At 36.7% G+C, this 17,872-nt stretch overlaps 1 protein-coding gene across 1 annotated transcript; it reads left to right on the plus strand.

Moving 5' to 3' along the window:
* Positions 1-1,578: 1,578 nt before the first annotated feature.
* Positions 1,579-4,005, plus strand: RPRM (reprimo, TP53 dependent G2 arrest mediator homolog). Its single transcript, XM_074303435.1, has one exon. The coding sequence runs from the start codon at positions 1,886-1,888 to the stop codon at positions 2,213-2,215; it is 330 nt and encodes a 109-aa protein (XP_074159536.1). The 5' UTR covers positions 1,579-1,885; the 3' UTR covers positions 2,216-4,005.
* Positions 4,006-17,872: the final 13,867 nt, after the last annotated feature.

The following is a 17,872-nucleotide window of genomic DNA, read 5'->3' on the forward strand; positions in this document are numbered from 1 at the left end:
CAAAAGATGCAATTATATCAATTAGGAAGTACCTGCCTTTCAAGAAGACTGCTATAAGTGCCTCCAGTTCCTTTTCTTTCACCTTTTATTAACCCTATAGTCTGCCTTCATACTCCAACAACTGAAAATGCTCTCTCCCAAGTTATCAATTTTCCACTATAATAAAAAATTATTTATTCTTTTTCTTTTGTTTAGATTTTAAGTTCCAAATTCTTTCCCTTCCTTCTACTTCTCTCCCCCCAGAAGGCAAGCAATATGATACCAATTGTACACATGAAATCACCCAAAACATAATTCCATATTAGTTATATTGCCAAAAAAAAAAAAGGCAAGAGAACTAAAGAAAGTGAAAAGAAAGTGCTTCAGTCTGCACTCTGAGCTTGTTACTTCTCTCTCTGAAGGTGAATGGCATTTTTCCAAACACCTCAGAAGTATCATGGATCGTTATCTTGATCACAGTAGCTAAGTATTTCATGTTTGATCATCATTATAATAACACTGTTACTGTGCAAAATGTTCTCCTGGATCTCCTAACTTCATTTTACATCAGTCAATTTAAGTCTTCCCATGTTTTTCTGAAACCACCCTGCTCATTTTTTTGTGTGTCTGTCTTTTCTTTTAAAATTTAATTACTTGCTAATGTATTTATTTATTCAAAACTTAAATAAAAAAAGAAAGAAAAAAAACTATACAACGTACACAGTAATCCCTCCTCATTCCTTAGAAAATACTAACTATGCCATATCAATCATAGACCACAATTAAACAAATACAACCAGCAGCCCCTTAATTTCCCAATATTCTCCTAATCATCATCTTGGGAAAAGATATAAATATATCTTCTTTATACACAGTTGTTTTTATGTGTCTCCCCAACTAGAGTGTGAGCTCTTTGAGAGCAGGGGCAGTCTGTTAAGCTCAAATCAGAAACTGAATAAAACCTTAACAAATGCTAGACCATTTGATTCAACAATTTACTCTGCCCTACCCCAGCAAAGTAAAGTAATTCCTCTTCTTCTTAATAAAAAACAACTACAAAACAGCACAACCCTCCTCCCTTAAACCTATCTGTACTTTCTCCTAGTATCATCTTTATCAATGTAACCCTGGGTGTATAAAATGTAACTATGTGTGTGTGTGTGTGTGTGATCCCTGGAGTGGAGAAGTTATACTGGATGAGAAGGAATCATAGATCAGGCAGATCTCTGTAGAAACAGGGACCATCTGGCATCTGCAATATATTTCGACTTTTATTCCCCACAAGGGGGTTAGAGGGGTGGAGAGACAAAGGACAAGCACAAAGAGGGCGGATGACCCAGGTCCTCTGGAAGTTTTAGCTGGTTGTAACTCTTAAAAAAAAAAAAAAAAAAAAAAAGGCTCCAGTCATCCATCAAACAAAAAGTGTGCAGTGACCCCACGCAGGCCTACAGAGTTGGGAAGTGGGAACAGTGAAAGAGACAAGCTGCTTTCCCTTAGTGCTTTACTAAGAATTCAATGCAAATTGGTGCAAAGACCAGCATGGACCAGGAGGGGTCGTTCTTCCCTCGGAGCAGCCACCCGTTAGCTGGCAACACCTCCCACGGTCAATGCTTTCCCAACCCAGCCAACTTAAAACAGCCCCCGGGCGAGCAGGAGGGGAGAGAGCAGAGCCTTGGCAGAAGCTGCTGGTGGAAGGAAGCTGCTGCACTTCGTAGTACCACAGAGGCTTCTGGAAACTCCCATAACCCGGGGATTGTAGTGGCTTGTAAAAGGAAAAGAGAAAGGAGACCTGGAAGCTCCGGAGTGTCCAAGTCGCAGCACCACCCCCGGGGACACCTGTTCCTCTCCCTCCACCCCACTCTCCACCCCTTCCGACCCTGCGCCACCCGGCGCGCCCAGGCACGCAATGAATTCAGTACTGGGCAACCAGACGGAAGCTGCCGGGCTCTTCTTGGCCAACAGTAGTGACTCTCTGGAGCGGGTCCTGCGTTGCTGTACCCAGGCGTCCGTGGTGACAGACGATGGCTTTGGGGAGAGCGGCCAGGACGAACGGAGTCTGTACATTATGCGAGTGGTACAGATAGCGGTTATGTGCGTCCTGTCGCTCACCGTTGTCTTTGGCATCTTCTTCCTCGGCTGCAACCTGCTCATCAAGTCGGAGGGGATGATCAACTTCCTGGTGAAGGATAGGCGACCCTCCAAGGAGGTGGAGGCGGTGGTGGTGGGACCTTACTGACCTTCCACTCCTTCGCCACAGCTTGTTTCCCCCATCCCTGTCCTACCCATCTTGCCAAACCTAACTGCGCCTCTCAACCATCTGAGATCTGGCGAAAGAAACTTATTGGAGTGATTGCCTCCTAAAAATTCTTCGGCTGCTGCTTCGGTCACCGTCTCTTCTACTTAAGGGATGAAGCGATCTATTAGTCTCGTTCGGTTCTTTGAACGTCTCCCACCCTAAGAAGAAACCTCATCAACCTCTGTGCACTTCTGGGATAGTCCAGCAAAAAGTAATGAAAGAAAGGGGTAGGGAGGATGATGGAAAGCAATGGGCAATAACTTTCTAGTTTCTGGGAGATGTCCCGTCGCCTGAGATCCGGGGAGATCACGGCAAAGGGAGAAATACGCATCTCAGCTTGCATGTGGGGACGGGATCTTGGGGAGAAAGCGGGGAGGGATGGTCGAGTCCCCCTGACAAGGATCCGACTGGTCGCCTGGCCTGGAGCCGCGCTTCGGAAAATGTGACCTATGTAAATACAACGAGACAGACTTCACAACAACGACTCGCAAACTAAGCAAAACAAACAAAAACAAAAAACACTCCCAAATTTAGTCCCCTCTCCATTGGAAGGTACAATCAGTAACTACATTTTGATTGTAGGGCATTGTTTTAGGGGTATTTTGCTTAAATAATAATTATCATAAAAATTTGATAAGTCATTTTCCAACCCTTTTTGTTTGACTGTGGGTTTGGAATTTTGTCTTCTTGAGGGAGAGGAGATTAATGTGGGGGATTGGATTAATAGGGGAGAAGAGGGGAGAAGACCGGAATTAAAGGGAAGAAAGGAAAACAAAAAACGAAAAACAAAGCACCCGGGAATGTGAATGTTGTGAATTGTCTTCTATTGTCGCTTTTCCTATTCCCATTGTAGTGTGCAAGGCTGGCCTGGAGCTGGCCTTTGGGGTCCGGGTTGCAAAAGGGGTAGCATGTGAAAGAGTATTGCACGGGTTTACACAGCAAAAGTACTTTGATCTGTGGCACAATTTTTATTTTTTTTCCTTTATTTAAATTTTCTGTAATAAATGCTTATTCAAAAATGTTCCCTTTGCTGACCTTCTGGTGGTCTTTCCGTGATTAAGTAAAAGGAGGGTGAGGGAGAGGGGTGCCTTGGTTAAAGAGAGCAAAGGATAGTGGAGTGGGCTTGGGGAACTCAGGTTAAGGTTACAGGTCAGAGGGACTGGGCAGGTGAATGAAGAAAAAGAACAGTGAAGCAATCTGACATTTTAAAGAAAGACAAGAATCCTTAAACATGCTATTAATCAATGTAAGGGTAGTATCCTTTTGTTTTTCGATTAAATCATTATCATCGTCATCATATTATTTTTTGTTGTTATTGTTTAATATTACATTTGGATTCTGTGAGCTGAGTCAGACAGGACTTCAAGAAAGCTGCCATGGGAGGGTCAGACTTCCTTACAATGCTCCCGTGGGAAAACAGGGCTAATAAGCTAATGAAAGGAGAGATAACTTAACTTGTCTTCTGGGAAGGTGATTTACTCCAGCTAACGTCACCAAAAATGTTTTATAGTAATTGAGATTTTTTTTTTTTCTTTCTGCTGGTTGGTTTATAAAAAGAAGAAAAACTGGACTACACATACACACATATACACATTTCCCCCTGGCAAACTATTGATACGAATTCTTATAATGCCTCTTGGCCTAATATTCAACATTTCTCTTTTTTCTTATAAAAAAGGTTAATGTGAGTTTTGGGAAAAAGGGAGAAACAGAAAGTGAGACAAAAGAAAGGAAGGAAGGAAAGAAAGAAGGAAGAGAATCGGACACACAAAGACAAACATACCAAATACACAGACATGCAGAGATACGCAAACACACAGTTACACGAGAAATACAGAGACATAGAGATGGATTTAAACTATGTACATATTATTTGATAAAATGGAAGAATCCCAGAAAATAGAAGTTAAAGTAGTTAGCCAAGGTCCTGAATACCTGGGTAGGCATGGAATTTATAAATCAAAAGTTAGGAAGGGAGAACAGAAAAAGAGATGGAGCTACACAATTGGCCAGTCCTATAGACAGGCCACACTTAGGTCTGGGCATTTGGCACAGTTTTGATGACAAGCAATGGGAACTGGTGACTTTTGAAAGCACAATGCAAGCAGGAACCATTTACTGAAGCTTAAGCTTCACAATATGTGCTGTTAATCCTTAAAAATGGGGCAGGGTCCTGGAATGCTACAAGAAGATAGAGGATCTATTATTAATTCCATAGGATTAAGGAACAGTATAAATGATTTCACTGAAGAGATTTTAGGAATGACACTGATTTCTAGAAATGTTTTTCACTTACTCTAGAAGAACAACTGATATAAATAATGCCATTGACCCAATGACATAAGCCATCAAATGCTAGTCAGTGACCTGTCTGGTTGCCAAACATTCCTGTTACCCCTCTAGCAAATCTTGCCATTAAGCCTAAGGTGGTTAAATTTAATACTAATGGAAAATCTAGCAATAAAAAAAAAGAGAGAGAGAGAGAGAGTTTATTGGCCTCCCTAGAGTTCTTGATATTTAAATGCAAAGAGCACATTTTTGAAATTTTTATTACAGTTTATGAATGGTGGGGCAGAGGAAAGTATGGCACTATGGTTAAGGAAAGAGCAAACAATTTAACAGAGGGAGTTTGCTATGCTATGGTGTAGTGTTATGTGCACTGGTCTTGCAATCAGGAGATTTTGGTTCTAATGTTGGCTCCTGTTACCTTGAGCAAATCATTTTGTTTCTCCTGACCTCAAGTTTCTCTTCTTTGAAATGAGATGGTTGAACTAAATGACCTCTCAATTTTATTCTGACCCTACTATTCCAAAATTAAAGATTTACCTGCTCAGAAGCTTACTGAGGAAAACTAAGCCTATTACTCCATTAGTTCCAAGGGGGAAAAGATATATATTGAACATGTCCTTTGAGACTATAAATAAGATCATAGTTTGAAAGCTGGAGGAGACCATTAAGTACAATCTCTTAATTATATAGTTGAAGGAACAGAAAATCAGAAGTTTTAAGTGACTTCTCCAGGATGACAAAGTGACTAAGGTCTTCCTGATTCTATTATGCCATATAGTTTGTGCTACTCTCTCAGCTTCACAGGATGTTTCTATGTGTTCATTTTTCACTGTTTTCATTGATCCAGTCAAAAACTAGTCATTTAGAAATAAGCAAGGTATAGTTAGTTGAACCTCTTTGTATCTGCTGAGTGGGTGATGCCTTTGCATAAAAGGACATTTGGAGAGTTCCAGCTTGCCTAGGAATTTGAAATTCATTTATTTGCATATGGCATATATATCCCCTTTAAAACAAAGAACCAGATCTAGATTTAAATGTGATGGGATGCCTGAAACTTGGGCTCTGCCCAGAAAAGACTTTTTTTTTTTTCTTTTTTCCTTTCCTCATTTTTGTCCTTTATTGAATCCTCTGCTTCCTCCAGACCATTTCATATATTCCCAAATTTATTATTCAGTCTAAATTTTCTCTCCAGGTCTTTGAGATTTTGATACCAACAACTCCTGTGAAACTTACATTTTATTTGGGGTCGGTCTATATGAGAACATAGATATGTATGAACATTTATAGTCTAAGATATATGCCTCACAATAAAATTCAAAGTGCACAAAAATTCACAGCCTTGGGGATTACTTGCCTCTAGCAATCATCTTTTATCTTATCTGTGGTGGGAAAAAAATGGCCCTTATATCCATTTGCTACTTAGAGAGATGCCAAGTGGTTCTGGTTTTTATAGATGTGCTGACAGGAGCAAGAAGCTTTTTACACCCATTATGTCCTGATGGCCACACAGCAGTGGTTTCTCCAGGCTCCCAATCTTCCTCATGTCTGTCTGCCTTTGCCACTATTTTCCTTCATCCAATTCTAACAGCTGTATGAAAATGGCATTTTATCAATCTATGAGCCTAGGGGGTGATAATCCTTTCCCACTGACACATTACAAGGTTCAGGGGGGATTATTCCACAGTGTAAGTGATGTCCTTCCTAATTCCTCCTGGCTAGTCTAGTCCCCAGAGACAAAGGAATATAATAGACAGATGGAAGAAGCCACATGATTTTGTTATCCTGTTCTCATTGTCAGGACCCTAAACCATAGGTAAGAGGTCTAAGGAGATACATTTCTCCTGATCTAGATTTAAAAGGTGCTGGGGTACTTGAAACTTGGGGTTGGTTAGTCTAATAGGTGTTGGGGGAAAGAGCTTCTAGAAAAGCAGTATGTTTAAGAGGCACAACTTGTAAATCAACTACAAAGAAGAGTAAATAGATATACCTTTTCTAGCAACAAAAGCATTATTGATATGGTTATAGTTCCAGAAGTAGAATAGCTGAGGATGAAGAGTGGTTTCTGAGTAAATGGCCTGGGAATAAGTCATATTTGGCATTAACTGACCTGATATAGTGCACTATGTGAAACACCAATCAGCAGGATGTGGGGAGAAGGCCCAATAGAAGTTGTGAGGGTAAAAGGGTTAAATCCTCTAGAACACGTGTGAAGAGAAAAAAAAAGGCGAAGGAAAAAAATGGAATGCACTTTGTTTAGGGCAGTCTAAAGGAAAGAAAAGCAATCACTACTTCTATCAAGCCAAAGGTCAGTTCTGTTCCCAGGGGATCCTCCTGGTGACTTGTCTCCTCAGGAGTCAAAGCCCTCTCTTCTCACTCTCCTCAATCCTGTGGAGCTGTTCTCTGCACTTGGCTCCTGCAATGGGCAAGCAGCAATCTACATTTATTTTATTCTCTATTGTGGAAAGAACTGTTGTAGTCTTGGCAATTCAGAAACCTAACCTCTACTGCCATATCTGACATTAACTTACTGCATCACCTTGAACAAAATTCTGGCTTCTTTAAGCAAGTTTAAATGCAGTTTAGATTATTTTATCTATAGGGACTCTTCAAACTCTAAGATTTAGTGCTTACTACTCTATTTCATCCCTTGATATGCTTTATAGTTCATTTCATTGTAAATCTGGAATGTGCCCTGGCTTTCATATTCTGAATACCCTCAGAAATAGGAGGTATTATTTACCAATGAAATGACTTTTCAGAACCATTTTGAGCCTGTGTAAATGACTTCTTTAGAGATTATTGATAAGTCCCTATATATCCCAAATATTTCTTTACTCACTAGGTAAAGTTTTAAGAAGTCAATATAGGAAAGAAGTAGAATATAATCTATTTTTATGTAATTCTTATCCTAAGCCAAAGTTTATGTATATTCTTGTTGAATACAACAACTCTGTAGGCCATTCTGGAGGCCAATTACTAGACTATCCTTACCCCAAGAGAACATTTCCCTCTGGGGCTAGTAATTCTGGACAACAGCTGCCTCATATGCAGTTTAATGCCATACTTGCCTCCCAGCCGATTTGATGGGTCACTCTGGGGTTTGTAATGCCAGGAACAGATTGCAGGGTTTGGTCTGTTCTATAAGATGCAAGTCTGGTTTGAAAGCCTGTTGAAGCAACAAGCCTGTTTCAATCCCCCAAATGGGAATTGGTGAGTCTTTTATCTACCTGCCAAATCTCATTCAGACAATTTGCAAAACAGTTTAAAAAGGATGTGTTCTAAAGTCTGTTCTCACAGCTGCAAGTGTTTTCCAATGTTCACATTTAAATGTTTGAGGCTAACTCATCTAGATAGCCAAAGGCTTTTAACCTTTTCTCCAGTATTTTTCTTGCATTAGTTTAGCTATCAAATTAGTCTTATAGGCCCTAAAAGTATTTTCTTAGCATCATTCATTTATGTATGAAAATTTTGGAACAGCTAGGTTTAGGAAGTGACTGCATAATTCATAACACAAAATTACTCACATAATTTATGATGGCACCAGTAATGACAATGATATTCTGAACTTATTTTGCTTTCGGATGCTCAAAACTATTCAAATATTGCTATTAGGAAAACCAAGATAAGAGTAAAATCTGCTAAGAGTAAAATCTGCTTGCTCTGTAGTGTGTTTTGAATTTACTTAATTATGCTGTCCTATGCACATTTTTTATTTCTTATTGTCACTTTATAATGTGTTAGAAAACACGTTTTTATATATAAAGTATATTTATAGTTTTTTTATATTGTGGTGCCATATTTAGTCCTTATTATAATATGATTTACTGAATTTATTTTATAGGATTTATTATATTTTAACAGCTTAAAAAATTAAATCTGGAGTCTACAAAGCTTGTTACTTATTTAAAAGCAGGGGACTATAGATATGGAACATCACATAGATTGTTAGTGTTTTGACAGTTAGACTGCCAATGTTGTGGTTAGATTTGCTGAACTGATTTTTAAGCTCTTTATTAAAAGAAATGGATTGCTGAGGAGGTTGGAAAGGGATATGAGAGTGATATAAAAAAAAAGATATGAATAATATTTGTTAAAGAAAGCCAAATTCCAAGAAAAGGTTAGGAATTACGTGAGAAAAAAATACAAGAAGTTACATGGAATTACATATAATATCAAGACCTGTGTCTGGAAAAAATACCCATTGGCCTTTATTCCCAGAGTATGTCTATTATCAATGATAGCTCAATCCAGCAAGTCAGTAGAGATTTCCCACACAAACTCCCTGAAAAGTGGTGATCCAGACTTCATTATTCTCAAAGATAAATAAGTCTGAGAAATTCTAAATGAATCACAAAAGTATACTGGTTTATGTAGGTATATAATACACACACACACGCACACACACACACACTGTTGAGGGCAGCATGTTCTAGGAAGTGAGATGGACTCTCAAAACTCAAGGAAGGGAAATACCATAGTCTTAACCAAGTCACAGAAACTCTCAATAGGAAGGAGACAAAATAATACTACCTTTTTTTATATCATGGATTATTTTTGGTAGTCTGGTTGGTGAGTTCTTGTTAGAAAAAAGAATTAACTAAAATATAGAGGATTATAGAGGAAAGAAATTATATTAAAGCAATTATTAAAATATTTTAAAAACATGTTTATGATCCCAGAATAAGTAGTAGAGGTGATGATTATATATGCAGATAAGGAAAAAGACAAGACCAGAGTAAAGCCACTGGAATTTGCAGCTGAAATTTGCAAATATGTTTATAAAAGGTGATAACTAACAAAGATCAGTATAGGAAAACAAAAGCAGGGAAAAAATGTTTAAGCTAGTGAAACTAGATTGAATAATCCAAATATTTGAACAATATGCTAGTTTTTAGAATTAGAAATTATCTCAGGCAACAGACAATTTGATCCACAGGTGAGGAAGATTTTTTTTTTTTTTTTTTTTTTACAAAAATCACAAGAAGTGATCATCCAAACTTAATTTTGCTAAAGCAGTTCATTCTACATTTGGATAATTCCTATTATAAGGAAGTTTTTCCTTTGATGCAGCAGAAGTCTACTAATCTTCAAATTTCATGTCAAGTAAATTACAGTAAATCAAGAAATCTTTCAAGAAATAGACTTTCACATACTCAAAGTGAGCTACCACAAATTTCCTAGTTTTCACTTTGATTTTGTATTTTGAATATATACTTGCTGATCTGTTACTTTGCCTTTGGAATCAGATTTGTCCTAAGATTTGGGGGAGACATTCATCATATTTGTTTTGACTGAACAAAGAGACTCTCCTTCTCCCCTCAGAACATAGGTTTGATAGCTCCATGTAGTGACAAATCTTGTTTCTGGGAAGCTTAACAAGCTCATTTCACCATGTACACATAACTTGAACCTGAAGACAGAACTTCTTTCTTATTAGACTTTAAACTTGGTCCTACCTGAAAGATTCAGGATGTCAAATTTATGGGATTTGTGGATCCTTGGCCAAATAGTAAAAGCAGAAAAAATCTGATGTTTTCTGATAATGAAGATGATGGTGATGAAGATGGTAATAATAATAACTGATTTAACGTAATGTTTGCAAAGAGCTTTCTATATATTGTTGCAAAACTTCTGAAATATAGATATTATCACCATTTTTACTAATGAAGAAACAAAGGCTTAGAGAAATTGATGATTTACTTAGAGTCACACAACCAACTATTAAATGCTAGAGATAGAATTTGCCTTTAGATCTTCTGGAGTCTATCGTTAAGTGAGTACACATTAGTGAGTATTTAATGAACGTTTGCTGAGTTCAATCGAATTTTGCAACTCTTCTTATCTAAGTGCAGGACTCTGTGGAAAACAGGAAGTATAGAAAATGGTTGGAAGGAGGGTTCTCCCCCAATTCTGGGATGTCCACAGATAAAACTGTGGTTGGCGAAGGTAGAGGTATCAAACAAGATAAGTAAACATTCCCAAGTAGACCTGAACCAGATTAAAAGAGAATTTGGAAATGTTCAACAAATTAAATAAAAATACAATAAAATATAGCAATACATTTTGAAATTAAGTCAATATAGTGGCCCTCAGAGATTGTTATATAAAGTTTATCCTAATTTGACAGTTATGGTGAATCTTTATAAAAAGGAAAAAGATGCCAGCTTTGACTTGACTTTGTATCTAGCTTACATGGTATTGTGTCAGTCATCCTTGGATAAGATTCGAAAGAAGGGAAATGAGAAAAGAATGAGAACATGTATACAAAACCTGTATTAACTGTTAGAAGTTGACTTGTAAATTGGTTTAACCATTCTGGAAAGCAGTTTGGAGCTACATTATAGGGGGATAAGTAGTTGAAGTGTCCATAGCCTTTGACTCAAAGGCCCCACTATAAAACATTTATCTCCAGATGGAAAGCAAAAAGAAATGTCTCATCTATACAACTTTATCAATAGCAATATTTTTGTGGTAGCAACGAATTAGTAAAGGAAAGTAGATTTCCACTGATCAGGAATGACTCAATGTACTATGATACATAAATGTAATGAAATCTTACTCTACAATAAGAAACAAAAACTATGATGACAGATTTGGAGAAGCAGGAGAAAATATGAAATGATGCAAAGTGAAATAAGAAGATTTAGGAAAACATATATACAATAAATACAATAATAAATGAGAAACAACAAAAAATGTGAAGCAACACTATAATTATAAGGAATAAGTTTGACAAAAAAGATAAGAAACTATATTTTCTCACATTTTTTTTTGTAGAAGTGGAAGACTATAGGAGTGAAAAAATATGCAATCTGTCCTGAACTTTCCCCCCTAATGCTGTTTTATTCCTTATACCAATTCATCCTTTTTTTGGAAGGTGGTGGAGTGAGAAATGAAGGATATAAAAACAAAATATACAAATAATTTTTAAAAACTTACAGTTTCCTTAATTTTGTAACTTTCCCCTTTTTCTTATCCTAAATAATTGTATGGTCATTATTAGTGCTAAAAATGCTTACTTGGAGTGAATAAGGGAAGCAAGAAGTCACTTTTGCTCACTTATTCTCACCTAAACTAAATGGTAAAGAAACCTAACCACAAAGAACACGGGATATTGAGTCAGAAGGCCCACATTTGAATCCTAGTTTTGCTATGTACTAGATGTATGACTTTAGGATCTCCAAGTCTCCATTTCCCCATGTATAAAATGAGGGAGTTGCAGCAGATAATCTGAAGTCCATTCACCTTTAAAAAAAAAAAAAAAAAAAAAAGATCTGATTCCTATCAACCAACTGAGAATGTGTATCTAGGACTTTATTGTGGAAGCAAAGGGTCATATAAGATAAGAACAGAAGTGACAAACACAGAGTCCCACCTTCACTAATCTTTTTTTTTTCTTTCTATTTATTTGTTTTACACCAACAATAGCAGTTCTTCTGCTATTGCAGAAGGAGAGCTGCCTCCTTTTCTCCCTCCGTGAACAGAATAAACTACTTTGAAATACACATTGATTTTTAAAAGACCAAAACTCCAAATGTCTGATTGGTTTGGTAAGAAGAGCCCTCTGGGATCTTAAGTGTCTCCTTTACTTTATTTATTTTCCTATAAATTGAACAGTACTACATAGCTTATGTCCTGAAGTGTATTGATCAAACCCCACCCTTTCCTTTCTCCTGTCCAGTTCCCCAATTTCTCCTTTACTGGTATACTCAATATTTTATAAACATTTGAACTCCCTTGCACACCTATCAAATGTAATTAAATAGTATTCATTTTCAAATTATCTAGTTTATTTGTTTTCACAAAAGATTACACATATATATCCAGAAAATGAATTGTCTCCATATGATCATCATTAATTAAAGGGTTTCTTTTTTGGTTTGGGAGATTTTGGTTTTGTTTTTTGTTGGTATTTTTTAATCTGACTTCTGAAGTTTCCATTACTTTATTTTCTTAAGCTGTGACTGATGGTGTTCAGTGCAGACCTAAGACATCTTGTAGATCCCAAAGGACTGAAACATAAATGATCATGTTTAATAGAAACATAGACAGCTTTAGGAACTGAGATAAGTATAATGAGAAAGGAGCTTCAATCTGAAGAAGGCCCATAGAAATAAAGGAAATTGTTAAATCATTAGGAAATCAAAGTAAATTACCAAATTATCTTTGTTTCCTCTTACTAATTACATAAGAGGAATATTTTCTGCTATTGACAGCCCATTGGCAAAGAGAAATTTGAAGAACAAAAGAACACATTTAATATAGTAAGAAGTTATAGCCCCCCAAATCCTCTTCTTAGGCCATTTTGATTTCAAAGATCATAGACAACTTAGAGGTACCTTACAAGCCATAAAGTCCAACTCACTCATTTTATAGAAGTGGGAACTAATGCTAAAAGTGTGATTTATCCAGTCACACAACTAGCAAGTGATGAGGCAGAATTTGAATTTAAAATGTCTTGCTTCCTAATCTGACACTCTACCCACTGTCTGGCTTATAAATTGTTCACTTATTCACTCTGTTAAGAAGACTAATATCTGATGTTTATACAAGATGTGAGCATTTGTTAAGCACTTGCATTCATTATGCCATTTAAGCATCAAAATAATCTTACCAAGTAGTATGGGTCCTGTTATTATTCACATTTTACATATTGGAAAAAAAGCTGAGAGAGGTTAATTGCCTTATTCAGGGCCAAACAAATGTCAAAAGAGGGAGCTAAATTGATAGGACTAACCAAGCTGTATCTTTTGTGAAGACTTGAACAATTCAATGCAATGTAACCTTGGTCTTTTACCTACTAGAAACCCCACGGCCTCCAGAATCTATTCTGTTTCTCTGAGTATTAATCAAATGACCTTGTCATACTAGTATTTCTCTTTCTCACCCTCAACCAACTAAATAAAAAGAGATACTTGGAGAGGATATATAATGTGTCCCAAAACTCTTAGTGTGGTTTTAAGCTTTAAAAACTATTAAATTAAAGTTTAAAAACTTACACTAAGATTTTTGGGATATTATAGTAGATCCTTTTGTTATAGCAAAGAACTAAAAGCTAACAGAGGATACTTATCATTGGGGAATGGCTGAACAAATTATAATATGTGGATATAATAAAATATGATGCTAACATAAATAATGAAAGAAATGTTTTTAAAGCTATGGGGACACTTTTTCAACTGGCAAACATAAAGTACAAAAACTCAGAAGAAGAAAAATACAATAATGTAGAGAGCCACAGATAGTGGGAATACTCTGGGTAAGGAATAAGACCTTTTAGCCCAGAAGAAACTTCCTGAAAATATCTGGTTTGGCTCCCCATTTCTCTTTGGTTCCCATATCCATTCCTGAGAAGTCAGGAAGGTGGTGATCATCTCCCTTTGGTGTTCTCACCTTTACCGAAGTCAAGGAGGGTGTGACCATCTGTGTTCTACTTGAAGCAAGGGATTCTTACAGCAAGAGGTATTTTACATAGCAGGGTGCTTATAGTCAGCACATACTCAGTGTGATTGATGAGATAATGGTTCTCTAGTTCCGCACATACTTAGTGTGCTGAGAGGACTGAAATGAGACACTCCATCTTTGACCATCCTGCTGGCTCTCCTGCCTCCTTCACACCTCTACTAATGGTCCTAAGCTCCTCCAGAGAGCTAGTCTGGACACTATACAATAATAACAATGTTGTTTTTCAAAAGGACTTTGAAAGACAGAATAATGCAATGTGTAACTGTCATTCCAGATTAATAATTATGAAACATGTTTCACACTCCCTGACAGATGATGGGCTTTAGGTATAGAATGAGACAGCTTTGGACATGGCTAACATGGGAATTTGTTTTGCTTGACTGTCAATAATAGGTAGTAAAAGGCAATAGTAAAAGAATTGACTCTCAAGAAAGAAAGAAAAAGAAAGTCAAAGAATTAAAGTGATTTCTTATTGCATAGAAAAGAACAAAAGAAAACACAAATAGGATGGTTATTAAAGGAGAGGAGGGAAGACTGCAATGCATAGAATAATGAAGTTAGTGTTTCAAGATAAGATGCTCACTTAGTAGCTGTCTGAGTCTGAACAAATACTTGATTCTTTGTCAGCCTTAGTTTCCTCCTCTGTAAAAATGGGGATAAGAATACAATTATCTTGCAAGGAGATTATAAGGATCAAATGAGAGAATAGCTTTAAAATGCTTTGCAAATCTTAAAGCACTATGCAAATGAAGCATTATTATCTATTTAAAAAGAAAAACAAGCTGTACATAAAATTTAGTCCCATATGCAATTCTCTTTTTCTGTTTTATTTTATATGAGGAAATGTTCATTTTGTTTGATATTGCCTAAGTTCATTATAAATACAAAAATGCACAAAACTGTGCATGATATTATATTATTTTTGCATAGAATCTTTAAAAACCATAAACAATAAGCAGTTCAGAACTGAAATGAACTAAAGACTGGCCCCCTCATCCTTGGGTCAAAGGGCCTCAGGCTTTTAGGAAAATGTTGCTTAAACTAAATTAAGGGAAGTGTTATGTCCAGACTGGGCCCCATCCCCTGGTTCATGAGACCCTAGACTTTCCGAGAAGTAGGTGTCTAACAAAGTCACAACATTGCAAAACATGCCGCGAGTGTACTCACTCTCATCCAGACACTTCCCCATGGTAAACGAGAAACTGTGTAACCACAAGGCTGTACCCGGATGTGGCAAACGGGCTTAAAAGTGTATCTCACTAATGGTTCGGGGCTGATCTCTACTAGCCTATCTAGTGGGGTCAGTCACTGGCCAGCTAATAAATCATGCTTTGAATTGAACAATCTGGTCAGAGCTGTCTATCTTGTGTCTGTCCATTTCAGAACAAAATGATCTATCCTATGACTGTGTGCTTACAACTTTTCATAGACATCATCTATCCCCAAGCAGTACATGGAACATTCCAAAGACAGGAATTTTAGGAAATGTACAACTCACTATTTAATCCTTTACCCTTTCAACCTAAAAACAAACAAACAAACAAACAAACAGAAAATACAACAAAACTTCAATACATGTTTGGCATGTGGAATTTAAAATGATAAATCATTAAATGTTGGATTAAGTAATTCTGGTTCTGAATTTTGGCTTCCCTTACAGCATAAGTCCTTACTTTACCCCAAAGTTTATAATCTGGCTCTTTTCCATTTGATTTTCTGTCACTTTCAGGGACTTTTGATTAGTCCTTGTCATGTCTACTTTATCATTTCAGGAATAAGTGAAATGTACATACAGAGGTAGAGCCCAGCAAAGAGCTGGCTACCATTCTACTCTATCTTCTCTCTGACCTTGAGTTCTTGGCCTAGGAATATGTCTCATCCTCACTCAGGTGTTCCCTATATTTTCAACTCTCACCATTTTAGTGTTACAGATATTACACTGTCTTTAGATGATTCACCTCACTTTTTCTTCTTCTTTCTGTGTGTGTCTGTGTGGCCATATAGTAGAGGGAAAAAACCCTAAACAAGTAATCAAGAGATCTATGTTCTAACTTAAACTACCCAGTGTCTGTAAATAAATCAATTAAATCCTCTAGATGAATAAAGCAGCAATAACAGCATCTGCCTAAATTATCTCACAAGGTTGTTATGAGGATCAAAGGAGATAATGATATGAAGTCCTCTGAAAAATATAACACATGCATTTCCATGTCCTGTCATTTCCCAGCACTAAATTTATCTTTTCCAAACCTTCCCATTTCTTTTTCTTAATTGTCATTTAACTGAACTTATTCCAAACCACAATTGCTTCACCATTTGGCTTTTAGAGTTACTTGCCATAGAATGTAAGCATCCTCACCAGTTATTTTTCAGACTTCCTAATGGTATTGTTCTCTACTTTCCTTTCTTGTGAAAATTACACTAGATTTGACCTAAATATGACCTTCTTTTAGAAGATTCACACCTATTTGTGCCAAGACCAGCATCAACTATCGCCTTATTTACAACCAGAGCCCAAGGAGGGTACATAATAGTGTATGCATCTTTCAACCATAAGAAGACTAGTATTTGCAGAGTTTAGTTCTTATTATATAGCCCATCTCAATAGGGAAGCATATTTAATTTTCAGTAGTCCTAATTAGGAATGAAGGTGGATTTTCCCAGCAGAGTATTTCTGATTTTGCAATAGGGACATATACACAAATAATGCATATATGATCTTGCTTACATGCATGTGTATGTGTATGTGCATATGTGTATGCATGTATATATACATATATATCTAAATATTTCCATATGTATATAACAAATTTCAGAGAGGTTTTCACTTCATGATGTCTTCTTTTGTTGGGCATGAGACTAGCTCCAACATATTTAATATTTATCTGAGGATGTCAGAGAAAGGCAAAATTTTCCTACCTTTAAAATAAAATTATTGTAAAGCACTGTATTTCAGGCATTTGTTTTATTATCTAACCAAGCCTTGATTGATTACTTTATACACAGCAACTTAATGATTACTATTTTTCTAGAACAGTTTTTCTCTATTATCTAATAATGGGGATGTCTCTGTTTCTCTGACTTCTAATATTTTTATATCTTAATGTCTGGCTATCATAACAAACTTCATTTTTCAGGGATTAGGGAACTTTGCTGCTATTCTATTCTATTTGAAGTGTCAATTACATCCAACATTATGAGTTGCTATCTTTCTAGTTCTGATTAAGCTTGCTGTATTTTACTTTGTTTTATTTCTAGAACATATGGGCTTGGTTTCTTTTTCTTTAATTATTAAAATCAGTGAGACTCTCTTTCCCTCAGTAATTACTGTTTTCTGGGGGGGGGGAGAGTGTAAAAGAACAGACTTTTGATGAGAGTCAGGTTATTGGAAAATAACAGCTTTAAAAAAACAACAAAACACTTCATTATCTAATCTAAGGAAGTAGCCATAACATAGTATAGAGAAAGCTGGTCTCAGAATCAGGAAGACCAGTCCTGCTTCTAACACATATTGACTAGTGCTTCTGGGTGATCACTTAACCCCTCTGCACCAGAAAACTCTTAAAGATTTTTAGTTGCAGAACAGATACCAGCCTGCACAAGTAGTATCCTCATTAAGAATTCTCTCCATAAATGAAATCACAGCTCCAGTTGTAACGAGCTGTCGTCTCCAGAAGCTGTTGGATCGCTCTCTGGGAAGAGATCTGCTGTGTCTACTCAAATCTCTCAGACAGATTCTTCTTCCTGTAGTGAACCGTTGTCTCCAGGCAGTTGCTGTTAACTCTTGTCCTTAGAAGTGACTTCCCTTCCTGCAGAGAGCCCCGTCAGGCCTGATGTAATGCA

This window comes from Sminthopsis crassicaudata, chromosome 3 (genome assembly GCF_048593235.1).
Source record: "Sminthopsis crassicaudata isolate SCR6 chromosome 3, ASM4859323v1, whole genome shotgun sequence".
Lineage (NCBI taxonomy): Eukaryota > Metazoa > Chordata > Mammalia > Dasyuromorphia > Dasyuridae > Sminthopsis > Sminthopsis crassicaudata.